The sequence below is a fragment of the Hypanus sabinus genome, chromosome 10 (assembly GCF_030144855.1).
Source record: "Hypanus sabinus isolate sHypSab1 chromosome 10, sHypSab1.hap1, whole genome shotgun sequence".
NCBI classification, from domain to species: Eukaryota; Metazoa; Chordata; class Chondrichthyes; order Myliobatiformes; family Dasyatidae; genus Hypanus; species Hypanus sabinus.
Genome location: NC_082715.1, coordinates 156,039,372 through 156,067,041, shown reverse-complemented (window position 1 = coordinate 156,067,041; position 27,670 = coordinate 156,039,372). Strand labels below are relative to the sequence as shown.

General features: G+C 44.9%; 1 protein-coding gene across 1 annotated transcript in view; it reads left to right on the top strand.

Annotated features, from left to right (window-relative positions):
* LOC132401380 (glutathione hydrolase 1 proenzyme-like) overlaps positions 1-27,670 on the top strand; it is a 360,589-nt gene that overhangs the window by 256,681 nt on the left and 76,238 nt on the right. Inside the window, exon 3 of the mRNA XM_059983505.1 lies at positions 18,419-18,549. Coding sequence (XP_059839488.1) covers positions 18,419-18,549 — 131 coding nt within the window. The remainder of the gene's footprint in view (positions 1-18,418; positions 18,550-27,670) is intronic.

Here is a 27,670-nt window from a genome sequence, read left to right as displayed (position 1 = left end):
TCATTACATAATGGGAGTAGGGAACACAATCCGGTCACATGTCACTGTTTATATAATGGGAGTAGGGAACACAATCCGGTCACATGTCTCTGATTGTATAATTGGAGTAGGGAACACAATCCGGACACACATCGCTGATTATATAACGGGAGTAGGGAACACAATCCGGTCACACGTCACTGATTATATAATGGGAGTAGGGAACACAACCCAGTCACACTTCACTGATAATATAATTGGAGTAGGGAACACAATCCGGACTCACGTCACTGATTATATAATGGGAGTAGAGAACACAATCCGGTCACATGTCACTGATTATATAATGGGAGTAGTGAACACAATCCGATCACACGTCACTGATTATGTCATGGGAGTAGGGAACACAATGCGGACACACGTCACTGATTATATAATGGGAGTAGAGAACACAATCCGGACATACGTCACTGATTATACAATGGGAGTAGGGAAAACAATCCGGACATACATCACTGATTATATAACGGGAGTAGGGAACACAATCTGGTCACACGTCACTGATTATATAATGGGAGTAGGGAACACAGTTTGGTCAAACATCACTGATTATATAATGGGAGTACAGAACACAATCCGGTCACACTTTACTAATTATATACTGGCAGTATTGAACACAATCCAGTCACATGTCACTGATTATATAATGGGAGTAGTGAACACAATTTAGTCACACGTCACTGATTATAAACTTGGAGTAGTGAACACAATCCGGTCAGACGTCACTGATTATATAATGGGAGTAGGGATCACAATCCGGTCAAACATCTCTAATTATATAATGGGAGTAGGGAACACAATCCGGAGACACGTCACTGATTATATAATGGCAGTCGAGAACACTATCCGGTCACATGTCACTGATTATATAATGGGAGTAGTGAACACAATCCGATCACACATCACTGATTATATAATGGGAGTAGGGTACACAATCCGGACACACGTCACTGATTATACAATGGGAGTAGGGAACACAATCCGATCACACGTCACTGATTATATAATGGGAGTAGAGAACACACTCCGGTCACACGTCACTGATTATATAATGGGAGTAGGGAACACAATCCGGAGACACGTCACTGATTATATAATGGCAGTCGAGAACACTATCCGGTCACATGTCACTGATTATATAATGGGAGTAGTGAACACAATCCGATCACACGTCACTGATTATATAATGGGAGTAGGGTACACAATCCGGACACACGTCACTGATTATACAATGGGAGTAGGGAACACAATCCGATCACACGTCACTGATTATATAATGGGAGTAGGGAACACAATCCGGACACACGTCACTGATTATATAATGGGAGTAGGGAACACAATCCGAAGACACGTCACTGATAATATAATGGGAGTAGAGAACACAATGCGGTCACACGTCACTGATTATATAATGGGAGTAGAGAACACAATCCGGTCACATGTCACTGATTATATAATGTGAGTAGGGAACAGAATCTGGTCACATGTCTCTGATTATATAATGGGTGAAGGGAACACAATCCGGTCAGACGTCACTGATTATATAATAGGAGTAGGGAACACCATCCGGTCACATGTTTCAGATTATATAATGGGAGTAGGGAACAGAATCCGGTCACACGTCTCTGATTATATAATGGGAGTAGGGAACACAATCCGGTCAGACGTCACTGATTATATAATGGGAATAGGGAACACAATCCGGTCACAGGTCACTGATTATATAATGGGAGTAGTGAACACAATCCGGTCACACGTCACTGATTATATAATGGGAGTAGGGAACACAATCCGGTCACAGGTCACTGATTTTATAATCGGAGTAGTGAACACAATCCGGTCACACTTTACTGATTATATAATGGGAGTAGAGAACACAATCCGGACATATGTCACTGATTATACAATGGGAGTAGGGAACACAATCCGGACACACATCACTGATTATATAACGGGAGTAGGGAACACAATCTGGTCACACGTCACTGATTATATAATGGGAGTAGAGAACACAATCCGGTCACATGTCACTGATTATATAATGGGAGTAGTGAACACAATCCGATCACACGTCACTGATTATATAATGGGAGTAGGGAACACAATGCGGACACACGTCACTGATTATATAATGGGAGTAGAGAACACAATCCGGACATACGTCACTGATTATACAATGTGAGTAGGGAACACAATCCGGACACACATCACTGATTATATAACGGGTGTATGGAACACAATCTGGTCACACGTCACTGATTATATAATGGGAGTAGGGAACACAGTTTGGTCAAACATCACTGATTATATAATGGGAGTACAGAACACAATCCGGTCACACTTTACTAATTATATACTGGCAGTATTGAACACAATCCAGTCACATGTCACTGATTATATAATGGGAGTAGTGAACACAATTTGGTCACACGTCACTGATTATATACTTGGAGTAGTGAACACAATCCGGTCAGACGTCACTGATTATATAATGGGAGTAGGGATCACAATCCGGTCAAACATCTCTAATTATATAATGGGAGTAGGGAACACAATCCTGTCACACTTCTCTGATTATATAATTGGAGTAGGGAACACAATCCGGACACACATCACTGATTAGATAACCTGTGTAGCGAACACAATCTGCTCACACGTCACTGATTATATAATGGGAGTAGGGAACACAATCCGGTCCCATGTCACTGATTATATAATGGGAGTAGGGAACACAATCCAGTCACACTTCACTGATCATATAATTGGAGTAGTGAACACAATCCGGAACCATGTCAGTGATTACATAATGAGAGTAGGGAACACAATTCGGCCATACATCACTGATTATTTAATGGGAGTAGTGAACACAATCCGGTCACATGCCGCTGATTATATTATTGGAGTAATGAACACAATTTGGTCACACGTCACTGATTATATAATGGGAGTAGGGGACACAATCCGGTCACATGTCTCTGATTATATAATGGTAGTAGGGAACACAATCCGGTAACAGGTCACAGATTATATAATGGGGGTAGTGAACACAATCCGATCACACGTCACTGATTATATAATTGGAGTAGGGAACACAATCCGGTCACAGTTCACTGATTATATAATGGGAGTAGTGAACACAATCCGATCACACGTCACACTTATATAATGGGAGTACGGAACACAATCCGGTCACATGTCACTGATTATATAATGGGAGTAGAGAACACAATCCGGAGACACGTCACTGATTATATAATGGGAGTAGAGAACACAATCCGGTCACATGTCACTGATTATATAATGGGAGTAGGGAACACAATCTGGAGACACGTCACTGATTATATAATGGCAGTCGAGAACACTATCCGGTCACATGTCACTGATTATATAATGGGAGAAGTGAACACAATCCGATCACACGTCACTGATTATATAATGGGAGTAGGGAACACAATCCGGACACACGTAACTGATTATATAATGGGAGTAGAGAACACAATGCGGTCACACGTCACTGATTATATAATGGGAGTAGAGAACACAATCCGGTCACATGTCACTGATTATATAATGTGAGTAGGGAACAGAATCCGGTCACATGTCTCTGATTATATAATGGGTGAAGGGAACACAATCTGGTCAGACGTCACTGATTATATAATAGGAGTAGGGAACACAATCCGGTCACACGTCTCTGATTATATAATGGGAGTAGGGAACAGAATCCGGTCACACGTCTCTGATTATATAATGGGAGTAGGGAACACAATCCGGTCAGACGTCACTGATTATATAATGGGAGTAGGGAACACAATCCGGTCACAGGTCACTGATTATATAATGGGAGTAGTGAACACAATCCGGTCACACGTCACTGATTATATAATGGGAGTAGGGAACACAATCCGGTCACAGGTCACTGATTTTATAATCGGAGTAGTGAACACAATCCGGTCACACTTTACTGATTATATAATTGCAGTATCGAACACAATCTAGTCACATGTCACTGATTATATTATTGGAGTAATGAACACAATTTGGTCACACGTCACTGATTATATAATGCGAGTAGGGAACACAATCCGGTCACACATCACTGATTATATAATGGGAGTAGAGAACACAGTTTGGTCACACATCACTGATTATATAATGGGTGTAGAGAACACAATCCGGTCACATGTCACTGAATATATAATGGGAGTAGGGAACAGAATCCGGTTACATGTCTCTGATTATATAATGGGAGTAGGGAACACAATCCGGTCAGAAGTCACTGATTATATAATTGGATTAGGGAACACAATCCGGTCAGACGTCACTAATTATATAATGGGAGTAGGGAACACAATCCGGTCACATGTCTCTGATTATATAATGGGAGTAGGCAACAGAATCCGGTCACATGTTTCTGATTATATAATGGGAGTAGTGAACACAATCCGGTCAGACGTCACTGATTATATAATGGGAGTGGTGAACACAATCCGGTCACACATCACCGATTCTATAATGGGAGTAGGGAACACAATCCGGTCACAGGTCACTGATTATGTAATGGAAGTAGGGAACACAACCCGGTCAGACGTCACTGATTATATAATGGGCGTAGGGAACACAACCCGGTCAGACGTCACTGATTATATATCGGGAGCTGTTAACACAATCCGGTCTGATGTCACTGATTATATATCTGGAGTAGTTAACACAATCCAGTCAGACGTCACTGATTATAAAATGGGAGTAGTGAACACAATCCGGTGAGACGTCACTGATTATATAATGGGAGTAGGGAACACAATCCGGTCACATGTCTCTGATTATATAATGGGAGTGGTGAACACAATCCAGCAACTCTTCACGGATTATATAAATGGAGTAGGGAACACAATCCGGTCACACATCACTGATTAGATAATTGGAGGAGTGAACACATTCCGGTCAGATGTCACTCATTACATAATGGGAGTAGGGAACACAATCCGGTCACATGTCACTGTTTATATAATGGGAGTAGGGAACACAATCCGGTCACATGTCTCTGATTGTATAATTGGAGTAGGGAACACAATCCGGACACACATCGCTGATTATATAACGGGAGTAGGGAACACAATCCGGTCACACGTCACTGATTATATAATGGGAGTAGGGAACACAACCCAGTCACACTTCACTGATAATATAATTGGAGTAGGGAACACAATCCGGACTCACGTCACTGATTATATAATGGGAGTAGAGAACACAATCCGGTCACATGTCACTGATTATATAATGGGAGTAGTGAACACAATCCGATCACACGTCACTGATTATGTCATGGGAGTAGGGAACACAATGCGGACACACGTCACTGATTATATAATGGGAGTAGAGAACACAATCCGGACATACATCACTGATTAAACAATGGGAGTAGGGAAAACAATCCGGACACACATCACTGATTATATAACGGGAGTAGGGAACACAATCTGGTCACACGTCACTGATTATATAATGGGAGTAGGGAACACAGTTTGGTCAAACATCACTGATTATATAATGGGAGTACAGAACACAATCCGGTCACACTTTACTAATTATATACTGGCAGTATTGAACACAATCCAGTCACATGTCACTGATTATATAATGGGAGTAGTGAACACAATTTGGTCACACGTCACTGATTATAAACTTGGAGTAGTGAACACAATCCGGTCAGACGTCACTGATTATATAATGGGAGTAGGGATCACAATCCGGTCAAACATCACTAATTATATAATGGGAGTAGGGAACACAATCCTGTCACACTTCTCTGATTATATAATTGGAGTAGGGAACACAATCCGGACACACATCACTGATTAGATAACGGGTGTAGGGAACACAATCTGCTCACACGTCACTGATTATATAATGGGAGTAGGGAACACAATCTGGTCCCATGTCACTGATTATATAATGGCAGTAGGGAACACAATCCAGTCACACTTCACTGATTATATAATTGGAGTAGTGAACACAATCCGGACACATGTCACTGATTACATAATGGGAGTAGGGAACACAATTCGGCCATACATCACTGATTATTTAATGGGAGTAGTGAACACAATCCGGTCACATGCCGCTGATTATATTATTGGAGTAATGAACACAATTTGGTCACACGTCACTGATTATATAATGGGAGTAGGGGACACAATCCGGTCACATGTCTCTGATTATATAATGGGAGTAGGGAACACAATCCGGTCACAGGTCACAGATTATATAATGGGAGTAGTGAACACAATCCGATCACACGTCACTGATTATATAATTGGAGTAGGGAACACAATCCGGTCACAGTTCACTGATTATATAATGGGAGTTGTGAACACAATCCGATCACACGTCACACTTATATAATGGGAGTACGGAACACAATCCGGTCACATGTCACTGATTATATAATGGGAGTAGGGAACACAATCCGGAGACACGTCACTGATTATATAATGGCAGTCGAGAACACTATCCGGTCACATGTCACTGATTATATAATGGGAGTAGTGAACACAATCCGATCACACATCACTGATTATATAATGGGAGTAGGGTACACAATCCGGACACACGTCACTGATTATACAATGGGAGTAGGGAACACAATCCGATCACACGTCACTGATTATGTAATGGCAGTAGGGAACACAATCCGGACACACGTCACTGATTATATAATGGGAGTAGGGAACACAATCCGAAGACACGTCACTGATTATATAATGGGAGTAGAGAACACAATGCGGTCACACGTCACTGATTATATAATGGGAGTAGAGAACACAATCCGGTCACATGTCACTGATTATATAATGTGAGTAGGGAACAGAATCCGGTCACATGTCTCTGATTATATAATGGGTGAAGGGAACACAATCCGGTCAGACGTCACTGATTATATAATAGGAGTAGGGAACACAATCCGGTCACATGTTTCAGATTATATAATGGGAGTAGGGAACAGAATCCGGTCACACGTCTCTGATTATATAATGGGAGTAGGGAACACAATCCGATCAGACGTCACTGATTATATAATGGGAGTAGGGAACACAATCCGGTCACAGGTCACTGATTATATAATGGGAGTAGTGAACACAATCCGGTCACACGTCACTGATTATATAATGGGAGTAGGGAACACAATCCGGTCACAGGTCACTGATTTTATAATCGGAGTAGTGAACACAATCCGGACATACGTCACTGATTATATAATGGGAGTAGAGAACACAATCCGGTCACATGTCACTGATTATATAATGGGAGTAGTGAACACAATCCGATCACACGTCACTGATTATATAATGGGAGTAGGGAACACAATGCGGACACACGTCACTGATTATATAATGGGAGTAGAGAACACAATCCGGACATACGTCACTGATTATACAATGGGAGTAGGGAACACAATCCGGACACACATCACTGATTATATAACGGGAGTAGGGAACACAATCTGGTCACACGTCACTGATTATATAATGGGAGTAGGGAACACAGTTTGGTCAAACATCACTGATTATATAATGGGAGTACAGAACACAATCCGGTCACACTTTACTAATTATATACTGGCAGTATTGAACACAATCCAGTCACATGTCACTGATTATATAATGGGAGTAGTGAACACAATTTGGTCACACGTCACTGATTATATACTTGGAGCAGTGAACACAATCCGGTCAGACGTCACTGATTATATAATGGGAGTAGGGAACACAATCCTGTCATACTTCTCTGATTATATAATGGGAGTAGGGAACACAATCCGGTCACATGTCTCTGATTATATAATGGGAGTAGGGAACACAATCCAGTCACACTTCACTGATTATATAATGGGAGTAGGGAACACAATCCGGTCCCATGTCACTGATTATATAATGGGAGTAGGGAACACAATTCGGCCATACATCACTGATTATTTAATGGGAGTAGTGAACACAATCCGGTCACATGCCGCTGATTATATTATTGGAGTAATGAACACAATTTGGTCACACGTCACTGATTATATAATGGGAGTAGGGGACACAATCCGGTCACATGTCTCTGATTATATAATGGGAGTAGGGAACACAATCCGGTCACAGGTCACAGATTATATAATGGGGGTAGTGAACACAATCCGATCACACGTCACTGATTATATAATTGGAGTAGGGAACACAATCCGGTCACAGTTCACTGATTATATAATGGGAGTAGTGAACACAATCCGATCACACGTCACACTTTTATAATGGGAGTACGGAACACAATCCGGTCACATGTCACTGATTATATAATGGGAGTAGGGAACACAATCCGGAGACACGTCACTGATTATATAATGGGAGTAGAGAACACAATGCGGTCAGACGTCACTGATTATATAATGGGAGTAGAGAACACAATCTGGTCACATGTCACTGATTATATAATGTGAGTAGGGAACAGAATCCGGTCACATGTCTCTGATTATATAATGGGTGAAGGGAACACAATCCGGTCAGACGTCACTGATTATATAATAGTAGTAGGGAACACAATCCGGTCACATGTTTCAGATTATATAATGGGAGTAGGGAACAGAATCCGGTCACACGTCTCTGATTATATAATGGGAGTAGGGAACACAATCCGGTCACACGTCACTGATTATATAATGGGAGTAGGGAACACAATCCGGTCACACGTCACTGATTATATAATGGGAGTAGTGAACACAATCCGGTCACACGTCACTGATTATATAATGGGAGTAGGGAACACAATCCGGTCACAGGTCACTGATTTTATAATCGGAGTAGTGAACACAATCCGGTCACACTTTACTGATTATATAATTGCAGTATTGAACACAATCTAGTCACATGTCACTGATTATATTATTGGAGTAATGAACACAATTTGGTCACACGTCACTGATTATATAATGCGAGTAGGGAACACAATCCGGTCACACATCACTGATTATATAATGGGAGTAGAGAACACAGTTTGGTCACACATCACTGATTATATAATGGGTGTAGAGAACACAATCCGGTCACATGTCACTGATTATATAATGGGAGTAGGGAACACAATCCGCTCACATGTTTCGGATTATATAATGGGAGTAGGGAACACAATCCGTTCACACATCACCGATTCTATAATGGGAGTAGGGAACACAATCCGGTCACATGTTTCTGATTATATAATGGGAGTAGTGAACACAATCCGGTCAGACGTCACTGATTATATAATGGGAGTGGTGAACACAATCCGGTCACACATCACCGATTCTATAATGGGAGTAGGGAACACAATCCGGTCACAGGTCACTGATTATGTAATGGAAGTAGGGAACACAACCCGGTCAGACGTCACTGATTATATAATGGGCGTAGGGAACACAACCCGGTCAGACGTCACTGATTATATATCGGGAGCAGTTAACACAATCCGGTCTGATGTCACTGATTATATATCGGGAGTAGTTAACACAATCCAGTCAGACGTCACTGATTATAAAATGGGAGTAGTGAACACAATCCGGTCAGACGTCACTGATTATATAATGGGAGTGGTGAACACAATCCAGCAACACTTCACGGATTATATAATGGGAGTAGGGAACACAATCCGGTCACACATCACTGATTAGATAATTGGAGGAGTGAACACATTCCGGTCAGATGTCACTCATTACATAATGGGAGTAGGGAACACAATCCGGTCACATGTCACTGTTTATATAATGGGAGTAGGGAACACAATCCGGTCACATGTCTCTGATTGTATAATTGGAGTAGGGAACACAATCCGGACACACATCGCTGATTATATAACGGGAGTAGGGAACACAATCCGGTCACACGTCACTGATTATATAATGGGAGTAGGGAACACAACCCAGTCACACTTCACTGATAATATAATTGGAGTAGGGAACACAATCCGGACTCACGTCACTGATTATATAATGGGAGTAGAGAACACAATCCGGTCACATGTCACTGATTATATAATGGGAGTAGTGAACACAATCCGATCACACGTCACTGATTATGTCATGGGAGTAGGGAACACAATGCGGACACACGTCACTGATTATATAATGGGAGTAGAGAACACAATCCGGACATACGTCACTGATTATACAATGGGAGTAGGGAAAACAATCCGGACACACATCACTGATTATATAACGGGAGTAGGGAACACAATCTGGTCACACGTCACTGATTATATAATGGGAGTAGGGAACACAGTTTGGTCAAACATCACTGATTATATAATGGGAGTACAGAACACAATCCGGTCACACTTTACTAATTATATACTGGCAGTATTGAACACAATCCAGTCACGTGTCACTGATTATATAATGGGAGTAGTGAACACAATTTGGTCACACGTCACTGATTATAAACTTGGAGTTGTGAACACAATCCGGTCAGACGTCACTGATTATATAATGGGAGTAGGGATCACAATCCGGTCAAACATCACTAATTATATAATGGGAGTAGGGAACACAATCCTGTCACACTTCTCTGATTATATAATTGGAGTAGGGAACACAATCCGGACACACATCACTGATTAGATAACGGGTGTAGGGAACACAATCTGCTCACACGTCACTGATTATATAATGGGAGTAGGGAACACAATCCGGTCCCATGTCACTGATTACATAATGGGAGTAGGGAACACAATTCGGCCATACATCACTGATTATTTAATGGGAGTAGTGAACACAACCCGGTCACATGCCGCTGATTATATTATTGGAGTAATGAACACAATTTGGTCACACGTCACTGATTATATAATGGGAGTAGGGAACACAATCCGGTCACAGGTCACAGATTATATAATGGGGGTAGTGAACACAATCCGATCACACGTCACTGATTATATAATTGGAGTAGGGAACACAATCCGGTCACAGTTCACTGATTATATAATGGGAGTAGTGAACACAATCCGATCACACGTCACACTTTTATAATGGGAGTACGGAACACAATCCGGTCACATGTCACTGATTATATAATGGGAGTAGAGAACACAATCCGGAGACACGTCACTGATTATATAATGGGAGTAGAGAACACAATCCGGTCACATGTCACTGATTATATAATGGGAGTAGGGAACACAATCCGGAGAAACGTCACTGATTATATAATGGCAGTCGAGAACACTATCCGGTCACATGTCACTGATTATATAATGGGAGTAGTGAACACAATCCGATCACACGTCACTGATTATATAATGGGAGTAGGGTACACAATCCGGACACACGTCACTGATTATACAATGGGAGTAGGGAACACAATCCGATCACACGTCACTGATTATATAATGGGAGTAGGGAACACAATCCGGACACACGTCACTGATTATATAATGGGAGTAGGGAACACAATCCGGAGACACGTCACTGATTATATAATGGGAGTAGAGAACACAATGCGGTCAGACGTCACTGATTATATAATGGGAGTAGAGAACACAATCTGGTCACATGTCACTGATTATATAATGTGAGTAGGGAACAGAATCCGGTCACATGTCACTGTTTATATAATGGGAGTAGGGAACACAATCCGGTCACATGTCTCTGATTGTATAATTGGAGTAGGGAACACAATCCGGACACACATCGCTGATTATATAACGGGAGTAGGGAACACAATCCGGTCACACGTCACTGATTATATAATGGGAGTATGGAACACAACCCAGTCGCACTTCACTGATAATATAATTGGAGTAGGGAACACAATCCGGACTCACGTCACTGATTATATAATGGGAGTAGAGAACACAATCCGGTCACATGTCACTGATTATATAATGGGAGTAGTGAACACAATCCGATCACACGTCACTGATTATGTCATGGGAGTAGGGAACACAATGCGGACACACGTCACTGATTATATAATGGGAGTAGAGAACACAATCCGGACATACGTCACTGATTATACAATGGGAGTAGGGAAAACAATCCGGACACACATCACTGATTATATAACGGGAGTAGGGAACACAATCTGGTCACACGTCACTGATTATATAATGGGAGTAGGGAACACAGTTTGGTCAAACATCACTGATTATATAATGGGAGTACAGAACACAATCCGGTCACACTTTACTAATTATATACTGGCAGTATTGAACACAATCCAGTCACATGTCACTGATTATATAATGGGAGTAGTGAACACAATTTGGTCACACGTCACTGATTATAAACTTGGAGTTGTGAACACAATCCGGTCAGACGTCACTGATTATATAATGGGAGTAGGGATCACAATCCGGTCAAACATCACTAATTATATAATGGGAGTAGGGAACACAATCCTGTCACACTTCTCTGATTATATAATTGGAGTAGGGAACACAATCCGGACACACATCACTGATTAGATAACGGGTGTAGGGAACACAATCTGCTCACACGTCACTGATTATATAATGGGAGTAGGGAACACAATCCGGTCCCATGTCACTGATTATATAATGGGAGTAGGGAACACAATCCAATCACACTTCACTGATTATATAATTGGAGTAGTGAACACAATCCGGACACATGTCACTGATTACATAATGGGAGTAGGGAACACAATTCGGCCATACATCACTGATTATTTAATGGGAGTAGTGAACACAATCCGGTCACATGCCGCTGATTATATTATTGGAGTAATGAACACAATTTGGTCACACGTCACTGATTATATAATGGGAGTAGGGGACACAATCCGGTAACATGTCTCTGATTATATAATGGGAGTAGGGAACACAATCCGGTCACAGGTCACAGATTATATAATGGGGGTAGTGAACACAATCCGATCACACGTCACTGATTATATAATTGGAGTAGGGAACACAATCCGGTCACAGTTCACTGATTATATAATGGGAGTAGTGAACACAATCCGATCACACGTCACACTTTTATAATGGGAGTACGGAACACAATCCGGTCACATGTCACTGATTATATAATGGGAGTAGAGAACACAATCCGGAGACACGTCACTGATTATATAATGGGAGTAGAGAACACAATCCGGTCACATGTCACTGATTATATAATGGGAGTAGGGAACACAATCCGGAGAAACGTCACTGATTATATAATGGCAGTCGAGAACACTATCCGGTCACATGTCACTGATTATATAATGGGAGTAGTGAACACAATCCGATCACACGTCACTGATTATATAATGGGAGTAGGGTACACAATCCGGACACACGTCACTGATTATACAATGGGAGTAGGGAACACAATCCGATCACACGTCACTGATTATATAATGGGAGTAGGGAACACAATCCGGACACACGTCACTGATTATATAATGGGAGTAGGGAACACAATCCGGAGACACGTCACTGATTATATAATGGGAGTAGAGAACACAATGCGGTCAGACGTCACTGATTATATAATGGGAGTAGAGAACACAATCTGGTCACATGTCACTGATTATATAATGTGAGTAGGGAACAGAATCCGGTCACATGTCTCTGATTATATAATGGGAGTAGGGAACACAATCCGGTCACAGGTCACTGATTATATAATGGGAGTAGTGAACACAATCCGGTCACACGTCACTGATTATATAATGGGAGTAGGGAACACAATCCGGTCACAGGTCACTGATTTTATAATCGGAGTAGTGAACACAATCCGGTCACACTTTACTGATTATATAATTGCAGTATTGAACACAATCTAGTCACATGTCACTGATTATATTATTGGAGTAATGATCACAATTTGGTCACACGTCACTGATTATATAATGCGAGTAGGGAACACAATCCGGTCACACATCACTGATTATATAATGGGAGTAGAGAACACAGTTTGGTCACACATCACTGATTATATAATGGGTGTAGAGAACACAATCCGGTCACATGTCACTGATTATATAATGGGAGTAGGGAACAGAATCCGGTTACATGTCTCTGATTATATAATGGGAGTAGGGAACACAATCCGGTCAGACGTCACTGATTATATAATTGGATTAGTGAACACAATCCGGTCAGACGTCACTAATTATATAATGGGAGTAGGGAACACAATCCGGTCACATGTTTCGGATTATATAATGGGAGTAGGGAACAGAATCCGGTTACATGTCTCTGATTATATAATGGGAGTAGGGAACACAATCCGGTCAGACGTCACTGATTATATAATGGGAGTAGGGAACACAATCCGTTCACACATCACCGATTCTATAATGGGAGTAGGGAACACAATCCGGTCACATGTTTCTGATTATATAATGGGAGTAGTGAACACAATCCGGTCAGACGTCACTGATTATATAATGGGACTGGTGAACACAATCCGGTCACACATCACCGATTCTATAATGGGAGTAGGGAACACAATCCGGTCACAGGTCACTGATTATGTAATGGAAGTAGGGAACACAACCCGGTCAGACGTCACTGATTATATGTCGGGAGCAGTTAACACAATCCGGTCTGATGTCACTGATTATATATCGGGAGTAGTTAACACAATCCAGTCAGACGTCACTGATTATAAAATGGGAGTAGTGAACACAATCCGGTCAGACGTCACTGATTATATAATGGGAGTAGGGAACACAATCCGGTCACATGTCTCTGATTATATAATGGGAGTGGTGAACACAATCCAGCAACACTTCACGGATTATATAATGGGAGTTGGGAACACAATCCGGTCACATGTCACTGATTATATAATGGGAGTATTGAACACAATCCGGTCACACATCACTGATTATATAATTGGAGTAGTGAACACATTCCTGTCAGATGTCACTCATTACATAATGGGAGTAGGGAACACAATCCGGTCACACATCTCTGATTATATAATTGGAGTAGTGAACACATTCCGGTCAGATGTCACTCATTACATAATGGGAGTAGGGAACACAATCCGGTCACATGTCACTGTTTATATAATGGGAGTAGGGAACACAATCCGGACACACATCGCTGATTATATAACGGGAGTAGGGAACACAATCTGGTCACACGTCACTGATTATATAATGGGAGTAGGGAACACAACCCAGTCACACTTCACTGATAATATAATTGGAGTAGGGAACACAATCCGGACTCACGTCACTGATTATGTAATGGGAGTAGAGAACACAATCCGGTCACATGTCACTGATTATATAATGGGTGTAGTGAACACAATCCGATCACACGTCACTGATTATATAATGGGAGTAGGGAACATAATGTGGACACACGTCACTGATTATATAATGGGAGTAGAGAACACAATCCGGACATACGTCACTGATTATACAATGGGAGTAGGGAACACAATCCGATCACACGTCACTGGTTATATTATGGGAGTAGGAAACACAATCCGGAGACACGTCACTGATTAAAAATGGGAGTAGAGAACACAATCCGGTCACATGTCACTGATTATATAATGGGAGTAGAGAACACAATCCGGAGACCCATCACTGATTATATAATGGGAGTAGAGAACACAATCCGGTCACATGTCACTGATTATATAATGGGAGTAGGGAACACAATCCGGAGACACGTCTCTGATTATATAACGGGAGTAGGGAACACCATCCGGACACACGTCACTGATTATATAATGGGAGTAGGGAACACAATCCGGACACACGTCACTGATTATATAACGGGAGTAGGGAACACAATCCGGACACACGTCACTGATGATATAATGGGAGTAGAGAACACAATCCGGACACATGTCACTGATTATACAATGGGAGTAGGGAACACAATCCGATCACACGTCACTGATTATATAATGGGAGTAGGAAACACAATCCGGAAACACGTCACTGATTATATAATGGGAGTAGGGAACACAATCCGGAGACACGTCACTGATTATATAATTGGTGGAGAGAACACAATCCGGTCACACGTCACTGATTATATAATGGGAGTAGTGAACACATTCCTGTCAGATGTCACTCATTACATAATGGGAGTAGGGAACACAATCCGGTCACACATCTCTGATTATATAATTGGAGTAGTGAACACATTCCGGTCAGATGTCACTCATTACATAATGGGAGTAGGGAACACAATCCGGTCACATGTCACTGTTTATATAATGGGAGTAGGGAACACAATCCGGACACACATCGCTGATTATATAACGGGAGTAGGGAACACAATCTGGTCACACGTCACTGATTATATAATGGGAGTAGGGAACACAACCCAGTCACACTTCACTGATAATATAATTGGAGTAGGGAACACAATCCGGACTCACGTCACTGATTATGTAATGGGAGTAGAGAACACAATCCGGTCACATGTCACTGATTATATAATGGGTGTAGTGAACACAATCCGATCACACGTCACTGATTATATAATGGGAGTAGGGAACATAATGTGGACACACGTCACTGATTATATAATGGGAGTAGAGAACACAATCCGGACATACGTCACTGATTATACAATGGGAGTAGGGAACACAATCCGATCACACGTCACTGGTTATATTATGGGAGTAGGAAACACAATCCGGAGACACGTCACTGATTAAAAATGGGAGTAGAGAACACAATCCGGTCACATGTCACTGATTATATAATGGGAGTAGAGAACACAATCCGGAGACCCATCACTGATTATATAATGGGAGTAGAGAACACAATCCGGTCACATGTCACTGATTATATAATGGGAGTAGGGAACACAATCCGGAGACACGTCTCTGATTATATAACGGGAGTAGGGAACACCATCCGGACACACGTCACTGATTATATAATGGGAGTAGGGAACACAATCCGGACACACGTCACTGATTATATAACGGGAGTAGGGAACACAATCCGGACACACGTCACTGATGATATAATGGGAGTAGAGAACACAATCCGGACACATGTCACTGATTATACAATGGGAGTAGGGAACACAATCCGATCACACGTCACTGATTATATAATGGGAGTAGGAAACACAATCCGGAAACACGTCACTGATTATATAATGGGAGTAGGGAACACAATCCGGAGACACGTCACTGATTATATAATTGGAGGAGAGAACACAATCCGGTCACACGTCACTGATTATATAATGGGAGTAGAGAACACAATCCGGTCACATGTCACTGATTATATAATGGGAGTAGGGAACAGAATCCGGTCACATGTCTCTGATTATATAATTGGAGTAGTGAACACTATTCGGTCATACGTCACTGATTATATAATGGGAGTAGTGAACACAATCCGGTCACACGTCACTGATTATATAACTGGAGTAGTGAACACTATCTGGTCACACATCACTGATTATATAATGGGAGTAGTGAACACAATCCGGTCACACGTCACTGATTATATAATTGGAGTAGTGAACACAATCCGGTCACATGTCTCTGATTATATAATGGGAGTAGTGAACACAATCCGGTCACACGTCACTGATTATATAATGGGAGTAGGTAACACAATCCGGTCACACGTCACTGATTATATAATGGGAGTAGAGAACACAATCCGGTCACACGTCACATTATATAATGGGAGTAGGGAACACAATCCGGTCACACGTCACTGATTATATAATGGGAGTAGAGAACACAATCCGGTCACACGTCACTGATTATATAATGGGTGTAGGGAACACTATCTGGTCACACGTCATTGATTATATAATGGGATTAGTGAACACAATCCGGTCACACGTCACTGATTATATAATGGGAGTAGGGAACACAATCCGATCACATGTCACTGATTATATAATGGGAGTCAGGAACACAATCCGGTCACATGTCACTGATTATATAATGGGAGTGGTGAACACAATCCGGAGACACGTCACTGATTATATAATGGGAGTAGGGAACACAATCCGGTCACAGTGATGATATAATGCGTCTCACCTCACCATCTATAAACTTGTTGGATCAGTGCCGGCTTCTACAAATCCAGTCTCCTTATTTTATGATGTCAGTGCCAGCCGTGCGGTGTTTGTCCGAACTTATTTGTAAAACAAACTATTAATATCTCCGGTCTGGGCCTCGTCTTTCCCCACTTTATTCCCTCTGCACTCTCAGACAGGATGCAGGGCTTCGACTGGAAGCTCAACCGTCCCCCAGACGCTGCGTGACCTGTGGAGCTATTCCAGTAGATGTCTGTGGCTCCGGGTCCCAATGTCCGCAGTCTCCTGGATCACCTGTCCCTCTGACACTGCCACAGCCCAGTGGGGAATTTGTCACAGACTAACGCACACTCCCTTTCTTTCACAGGGACATTCTCCAGCAGAACGGGTCAGCAGTCGATGCGGCCATTGCCAGCATGCTATGTGACGGGCTGCACAACGCACACAGCATGGGGATTGGAGGAGGCTTCTATATGATCATTTATGACGCAGTGAAAGGTGGGTGCTCTTTCAACTGGCCTTCTCCCTTCAACCACAAATTTCTGCATTCAATACCTACTGGGAGGGGTATCTGAGGGCCCCCAGACACTTCCTGCAGACACCCTCTCCCAGACCACCAGGCCGTTCAGCTCCTTGTTGCTGGGCCATGGGAGAAAGCAGGATCATCCCAGATTTCAACCAGGTACCTGTGTCTGAAGGAGGCATTTAAAATCATGGAGTTGAGCAAATGATGTCTTTGGGAGAGGGTCACGAGGTGAAAATAGAGAGGTACTGTGGTCATTGGTGTGTCAGAAGCTGCAGATGGAGAGGAACAGTTGTCATTGGGGGGGTCAGGAGGTGTAGATGGAGAGGAACTGTTGTCATTGGGTGCCAAGAGGTGTTGATGGAGAGGAACTTTTGTCATTGAGGGGGTCAGGAGGTGTAGATGGAGAGGAACTGTTGTCATTGGGGGAGTTAGGAGGTGTAGATGGAGAGGAACTATTGTCATTGGGGGTGTCAGGAGGTGTAGATGGAGAGGAACTGTTGTCATTCGGGTGGTCAGGAGGTGTAGATGGAGAGGAACTGTTGTCATTGGGAGGGTCAGGAGGTGTAGATGGAGAGGAACTGTTGTCATTGGGAGGGTCAGGAGGTGTAGATGCAGTGGAACTGTTGTCATTGGGAGGGTCAGGAGGTGTAGATGGAGAGGAACTGTTGTCATTGGGAGGGTCAGGAGGTGTAGATGCAGTGGAACTGTTGTCATTGGGTGGTCAGGAGGTGTAGATGGAGAGGAACTGTTGTCATTGGAGCTTCAGGGGGTGTAGATGGAGAGGAACTGTTGTCATTGGGAGGGTCATGAGGTGTAGATGGAGAGGAACTGTTGTCATTGAGAGGTCAGGAGGTGTAGATGGAGAGAAAAGTTTGTCATTGGGGTGTCAGGAGGTGTAGATGGAGAGGAATTGTTGTCATTGGGGGTCAGGAGTTGTAGTTGAGGAACTGTTGTCATTGGGTTGTCAGGAGGTGTAGGAGAGGAACTGTTGTCATGCGGGTGGTCAGGAGGTGAAGGAAAGGAAATGTTTTCATTGGGGTGTCACGAGGGGTAGATAGAGGGGAGCTGCTGTCATTAGGGGTGGAAGGACATGTAGATGGGGAGGAACTGTTGTCATTGGAGGTGTCAGGAGGTGTAGATGGAGAGGTACTGTTGTCACTGGGGGGGTCACGAGGTGTAGATGCAGAGGAACTGTTGTCATTCGGGTGTCAGGAGGTGTAGATGGAGAGGAACTGTTGTCATTGGGGGTGTCAGGAGGTGTAGTTGGAGAGGAACTGTCGTCATTGGAGGTGTCAGGAGGTGTAGATGGAGAGGAACTGTTGTCATTGGGGGGGTCACGAGGTGTAGATGGAGAGGAACTGTTGTCATTGGGGGTGTCACGAGGTGTAGATGGAGAGGAACTGTTGTCATTGGGGGGTGTCACGAGTTGTAGATGGGGAGGAACTGTTGTCATTGGGGGTGTCAGCAAGTGTAGATCGAGATGAACGATTGTCATTGAGTGGGTCAGGAGATGCAGATGGAGAGGAACAAGTTGTCATTCGGTGGGTCAGGAGGTGTAGATGGAGAGGAAGTTTTGTCATTGGGGTGTCAGGAGGTGTAGATGGAGAGGAACTGTTGGCATTGGGGGGTCAGGAGGTGTAGATGGAGAGGAACAGTTGTCATTCGCTGGGTCAGGAGGTGTAGATGGAGAGGAACTTTTGTCATTGGGGTGTCAGGAGGTGTAGATGGAGAGGAACTGTTGTCATTGGGGGGTCAGGAGGTGTAGATCGAGAAGAACGATTGTCATTGAGTGGGTCAGGAGATGCAGATGGAGAGGAAGTTCTCATTAGGTGGGTCAGGAGGTGTAGGAGAGGAACTGTTGTCATTGGGAGGGTCAGGAGGTGTAGATGGAGAGGAACTGGTGTCATTGGGGTGTCAGGAGCTGTAGATAGAAAGGAACTGCTGTCATTCGGAGGGTCAGGAGGTGTAGATGGAGAGGAACTGTTGTCATTGGGGTGTCAGGAGGTGTTGATGGAAAGGGATGGTTGTCACTGGGGGATCAGGAGGTGTAGATAGAAAGGAACTGTTGTCATTGGGAGGGTCAGGAGGTGTAGATGGAGAGGAACTGTTGTCATTGGGGGTGTCACGAGGTGTAGATGGAGAGGAACTGTTGTCATTGGGGGGGTCACGAGGTGTAGATGCAGAGGAACTGTTGTCATTCGGGTGTCAGGAGGTGTAGTTGGAGAGGAACTGTTGTCATTGGTGGTGTCAGGAGGTGTAGTTGGAGAGGAACTGTTGTCATTGGAGGTGTCAGGAGGTGTAGATGGAGAGGAACTGTTGTCATTGGGGGGGTCACGAGGTGTAGATGGAGAGGAACTGTTGTCATTGGGGGGGTCACGAGGTGTAGATGGAGAGGAACAGTTGTCATTCGCTGGGTCAGGAGGTGTAGATGGAGAGGAACTTTTGGCATTGGGGTGTCAGGAGGTGTAGATGGAGAGGAACTGTTGTCATTGGGGGGTCAGGAGGTGTAGATCGAGATGAACGATTGTCATTGAGTGGGTCAGGAGATGCAGATGGAGAGGAAGTTCTCATTAGGTGGGTCAGGAGGTGTAGGAGAGGAACTGTTGTCATTGGGGGTGTCAGCAAGTGTAGATCGAGACGAACGATTGTCATTGAGTGGGCCAGGAGATGCAGATGGAGAGGAACAAGTTGTCATTCGGTGGGTCAGGAGGTGTAGATGGAGAGGAAGTTTTGTCATTGGGGTGTCAGGAGGTGTAGATGGAGAGGAACTGTTAGCATTGGGGGGTCAGGAGGTGTAGATGGAGAGTAACAGTTGTCATTCGCTGGGTCAGGAGGTGTAGATGGAGAGGAACTTTTGTCATTGGGGTGTCAGGAGGTGTAGATGGAGAGGAACTGTTGGCATTAGGGGGTCAGGAGGTGTAGATGGAGAGTAACAGTTGTCATTCGCTGGGTCAGGAGGTGTAGATGGAGAGGAACTTTTGTCATTGGGGTGTCAGGAGGTGTAGATGGAGAGGAACTGTTGTCATTGGGGGGTCAGGAGGTGTAGATCGAGATGAACGATTGTCATTGAGTGGGTCAGGAGATGCAGATGGGGAGGAAGTTCTCATTAGGTGGGTCAGGAGGTGTAGGAGAGGAACTGTTGTCATTGGGAGGGTCAGGAGGTGTAGATGGAGAGGAACTGGTGTCATTGGGGTGTCAGGAGCTGTAGATAGAAAGGAACTGCTGTCATTCGGAGGGTCAGGAGGTGTAGATGGAGAGGAACTGTTGTCATTGGGGTGTCAGGAGGTGTTGATGGAAAGGGATGGTTGTCATTGGGGGATCAGGAGGTGTAGATAGAAAGGAACTGTTGTCATTGGGAGGGTCAGGAGGTGTAGATGGAGAGGAACTGTTGTCATTGGGGGTGTCAGGAGGTGTAGATGGAGAGGAACTGTTGTCATTGGGGGTGACAGGAGGTGTAGATGGAGAGGAACTGTTGTCATTGGCAGGGTCAGGAGATGTAGATGGAGAGGAACTGTTGTCATTGGGAGGGTCAGGAGGTGTTGATGGAGAGGAACTGTTGTCATTGGGGGTGTCAGGAGGTGTAGATAGAAAGTAACTACTGTCATTGGGAGGGTCAGGAGGTGTAGATGGAGAGGAACTGTCATTGGGGGGGTCAGGAGGAGTAGGAGAGGAACTGTTGTCATGCGGGGGGTCAGGAGGTGTAGATGGAGAGGAACTGTCATTGGGGGGGTCAGGAGGAGTAGGAGAGGAACAGTTGTCATCGAGGGGTCAGGAGGTGTAGATCGAGATGAACGATTTTCATTGAGTGTGTCAGGAGATGCAGATGGAGAGGAAGTTGTCATTAGCTGGGTCAGGAGGTGTAGGAGAAGAACTGTTGTCATTGGGGGTGCCAGGAGGTGTAGATGGAGAGGAACTGTTGTCATTGGGAGGGTCAGGAGGTGTAGATAGAAAGGAACGGTTGTCCTTGGGGGTATCAGGAAGTGTAGATGGAGAGGAACTGTTGTCATTGGGAGGGTCAGGAGGTGTAGATAGAAAGGAACGGTTGTCCTTGGGGGTATCAGGAAGTGTAGATGGAGAGGAACTGTTGTCATTGGGAGGGTCAGGAGGTGTAGATAGAAAGGAACTGTTGTCATTGGGAGCGTCAGGAGGTGTAGATGGAGAGGAATTGTTGTCATTGGGGGTGTCAGGAGGTGTAGATAGAAAGTAACTGCTGTCATTGGGAGGGTCAGGAGCTGTAGATGGAGAGGAACTGTTGTCATTGGGGTGTCAGGAGGTGTTGATGGAAAGGGATGGTTTTCATTGGGGGATCTGGAGTTTTCGATGGAGAGGGACTGTTGTCATTGGGGTGTCAGGAGGTGTTGATGGAAAGGGACTGTTGTCATTGGGAGGTCAGGAGGTGTAGATGGAGAGAAACTGTCATTGGGGTAGTCAGGAGTTGTCGTTGAGGAACTGTTGTCATTGGGTTGTCAGGAGGAGTAGGAGAGGAACTGTTGTCATGCGGGGGGTCAGGAGCTGAATGAGAGGAACTGTTGTCATTGCGTTGTGAGGAGGAGAGGAAATGTTGTCATTGGGGGTCAGGAGGTGTAGATGGAGAGGAACTGTTGTCATTGGGGGGGTCAGGATGTGTAGGAGAGGAACTGTTGTCATTGGGGGTGTCAGGAGGTGTAGATGGAGAGAAACTGTCATTGGGGTAGTCAGGAGTTGTCGTTGAGGAACTGTTGTCATTGGGTTGTCAGGAGGAGTAGGAGAGGAACTGTTGTCATGCGGGGGGTCAGGAGCTGAATGAGAGGAACTGTTGTCATTGCGTTGTGAGGAGGAGAGGAACTGTTGTCATTGTGGGGGTCAGGAGGTGTAGATGGAGAGGAACTGTTGTCATTGGGAGGATCAGGAGGTGTAGATGGAGAGGAACTGTTGTCTTTGGGGGGTCAGGAGGTGTAGATGGAGAGGAACTGTTGTCATTGGGAGGGTCAGGAGGTGTAGATGGAGAGTAACTGTTGTCATTCGCTGGGTCAGGAGGTGTAGATGGAGAGGAACTTTTGTCATTGGCGTGTCAGGAGGTGTAGATGGAGAGGAACTGTTGTTATTCGCTGGGTCAGGAGGTGTAGATGGAGAGGAAGTGTTGTCATCGAGGGGTCAGGAGGTGTAGATCGAGATGAACGATTTTCATTGAGTGTGTCAGGAGATGCAGATGGAGAGGAAGTTGTCATTAGCTGGGTCAGGAGGTGTAGGAGAAGAACTGTTGTCATTGGGGGTGCCAGGAGGTGTAGATGGAGAGGAACTGTTGTCATTGGGAGGGTCAGGAGGTGTAGATAGAAAGGAACGGTTGTCATTGGGAGTGTCAGGAAGTGTAGATGGAGAGGAACTGTTGTCATTGGGAGGGTCAGGAGGTGTAGATAGAAAGGAACTGTTGTCATTGGGAGCGTCAGGAGGTGTAGATGGAGAGGAATTGTTGTCATTGGGGGTATCAGGAGGTGTAGATAGAAAGTAACTGCTGTCATTGGGAGGGTCAGGAGCTGTAGATGGAGAGGAACTGTTGTCATTGGGGTGTCAGGAGGTGTTGATGGAAAGGGATGGTTTTCATTGGGGGATCTGGAGTTTTCGATGGAGAGGGACTGTTGTCATTGGGGTGTCAGGAGGTGTTGATGTAAAGGGACTGTTGTCATTGAGTGGGTCAGGAGATGCAGATGGAGAGGAAGTTTTGTCATTGGGGTGTCAGGAGGTGTAGATGGAGAGGAACAGTTGTCATTGGGGGGTCAGGAGGTGTAGATGGAGAGAAACTGTCATTGGGGTAGTCAGGAGTTGTAGTTGAAGAACTGTTGTCATTGGGTTGTCAGGAGGAGTAGGAGAGGAACTGTTGTCATGCGGGGGGTCAGGAGGTGAATGAGAGGAAATGTTGTCATTGCGTTGTGAGGAGGTGTAGGAGAGGAACTGTTGTCATTGGGGGGGTCAGGAGGTGTAGATGGAGAGGAACTGTTGTCATTGGTTTGTGAGGAGGTGTAGGAGAGGAACTGTTGTCATTGGGAGGGTCAGGAGGTGTAGATGGAGAGGAACTTTTGTCATTGGCGTGTCAGGAGGTGTAGATGGAGAGGAACTGTTGTTATTCGCTGGGTCAGGAGGTGTAGATGGAGAGGAACAGTTGTCATCGAGGGGTCAGGAGGTGTAGATCGAGATGAACGATTTTCATTGAGTGTGTCAGGAGATGCAGATGGAGAGGAAGTTGTCATTAGCTGGGTCAGGAGGTGTAGGAGAAGAACTGTTGTCATTGGGGGTGCCAGGAGGTGTAGATGGAGAGGAACTGTTGTCATTGGGAGGGTCAGGAGGTGTAGATAGAAAGGAACGGTTGTCATTGGGAGTATCAGGAAGTGTAGATGGAGAGGAACTGTTGTCATTGGGAGGGTCAGGAGGTGTAGATAGAAAGGAACTGTTGTCATTGGGAGCGTCAGGAGGTGTAGATGGAGAGGAATTGTTGTCATTGGGGGTGTCAGGAGGTGTAGATAGAAAGTAACTGCTGTCATTGGGAGGGTCAGGAGCTGTAGATGGAGAGGAACTGTTGTCATTGGGGTGTCAGGAGGTGTTGATGGAAAGGGATGGTTTTCATTGGGGGATCTGGAGTTTTCGATGGAGAGGGACTGTTGTCATTGGGGTGTCAGGAGGTGTTGATGGAAAGGGACTGTTGTCATTGGGAGGTCAGGAGGTGTAGATGGAGAGAAACTGTCATTGGGGTAGTCAGGAGTTGTCGTTGAGGAACTGTTGTCATTGGGTTGTCAGGAGGAGTAGGAGAGGAACTGTTGTCATGCGGGGGGTCAGGAGCTGAATGAGAGGAACTGTTGTCATTGCGTTGTGAGGAGGAGAGGAAATGTTGTCATTGGGGGTCAGGAGGTGTAGATGGAGAGGAACTGTTGTCATTGGGGGGGTCAGGATGTGTAGGAGAGGAACTGTTGTCATTGGGGGTGTCAGGAGGTGTAGATGGAGAGAAACTGTCATTGGGGTAGTCAGGAGTTGTCGTTGAGGAACTGTTGTCATTGGGTTGTCAGGAGGAGTAGGAGAGGAACTGTTGTCATGCGGGGGGTCAGGAGCTGAATGAGAGGAACTGTTGTCATTGCGTTGTGAGGAGGAGAGGAACTGTTGTCATTGGGGGGGTCAGGAGGTGTAGATGGAGAGGAACTGTTGTCATTGGGAGGGTCAGGAGGTGTAGATAGAAAGGAACTGTTGTCATTGGGAGCGTCAGGAGGTGTAGATGGAGAGGAATTGTTGTCATTGGGGGTGTCAGGAGGTGTAGATAGAAAGTAACTGCTGTCATTGGGAGGGTCAGGAGCTGTAGATGGAGAGGAACTGTTGTCATTGGGGTGTCAGGAGGTGTTGATGGAAAGGGATGGTTTTCATTGGGGGATCTGGAGTTTTCGATGGAGAGGGACTGTTGTCATTGGGGTGTCAGGAGGTGTTGATGGAAAGGGACTGTTGTCATTGGGAGGTCAGGAGGTGTAGATGGAGAGAAACTGTCATTGGGGTAGTCAGGAGTTGTCGTTGAGGAACTGTTGTCATTGGGTTGTCAGGAGGAGTAGGAGAGGAACTGTTGTCATGCGGGGGGTCAGGAGCTGAATGAGAGGAACTGTTGTCATTGCGTTGTGAGGAGGAGAGGAAATGCTGTCATTGGGGGTCAGGAGGTGTAGATGGAGAGGAACTGTTGTCATTGGGGGGGTCAGGATGTGTAGGAGAGGATCTGTTGTCATTGGGGGTGTCAGGAGGTGTAGATGGAGAGAAACTGTCATTGGGGTAGTCAGGAGTTGTCGTTGAGGAACTGTTGTCATTGGGTTGTCAGGAGGAGTAGGAGAGGAACTGTTGTCATGCGGGGGGTCAGGAGCTGAATGAGAGGAACTGTTGTCATTGCGTTGTGAGGAGGAGAGGAACTGTTGTCATTGGGGGGGTCAGGAGGTGTAGATGGAGAGGAACTGTTGTCATTGGGAGGATCAGGAGGTGTAGATGGAGAGGAACTGTTGTCTTTGGGGGGTCAGGAGGTGTAGATGGAGAGGAACTGTTGTCATTGGGAGGGTCAGGAGGTGTAGATGGAGAGGAACTGTTGTCATTCGCTGGGTCAGGAGGTGTAGATGGAGAGGAACTTTTGTCATTGGCGTGTCAGGAGGTGTAGATGGAGAGGAACTGTTGTTATTCGCTGGGTCAGGAGGTGTAGATGGAGAGGAACTGTTGTCATCGAGGGGTCAGGAGGTGTAGATCGAGATGAACGATTTTCATTGAGTGTGTCAGGAGATGCAGATGGAGAGGAAGTTGTCATTAGCTGGGTCAGGAGGTGTAGGAGAAGAACTGTTGTCATTGGGGGTGCCAGGAGGTGTAGATGGAGAGGAACTGTTGTCATTGGGAGGGTCAGGAGGTGTAGATAGAAAGGAACGGTTGTCATTGGGAGTGTCAGGAAGTGTAGATGGAGAGGAACTGTTGTCATTGGGAGGGTCAGGAGGTGTAGATAGAAAGGAACTGTTGTCATTGGGAGCGTCAGGAGGTGTAGATGGAGAGGAATTGTTGTCATTGGGGGTGTCAGGAGGTGTAGATAGAAAGTAACTGCTGTCATTGGGAGGGTCAGGAGCTGTAGATGGAGAGGAACTGTTGTCATTGGGGTGTCAGGAGGTGTTGATGGAAAGGGATGGTTTTCATTGGGGGATCTGGAGTTTTCGATGGAGAGGGACTGTTGTCATTGGGGTGTCAGGAGGTGTTGATGTAAAGGGACTGTTGTCATTGAGTGGGTCAGGAGATGCAGATGGAGAGGAAGTTTTGTCATTGGGGTGTCAGGAGGTGTAGATGGAGAGGAACAGTTGTCATTGGGGGGTCAGGAGGTGTAGATGGAGAGGAACAGTTGTCATTTGCTGGGTCAGGATGTGTAGATGGAGAGGAACTGTTGTCATTGGGGGGGTCACGAGGTGGAGATGGAGAGGAACTGTTGTCATTGGGGGGTGTCACGAGTTGTAGATGGGGAGGAACTGTTGTCATTGGGGGTGTCAGGAGGTGTAGATAGAAAAGAACTGCTGTCATTGGGAGGGTCAGGAGGTGTAGATGGAGAGGAACTGGTGTCATTGGGGTGTCAGG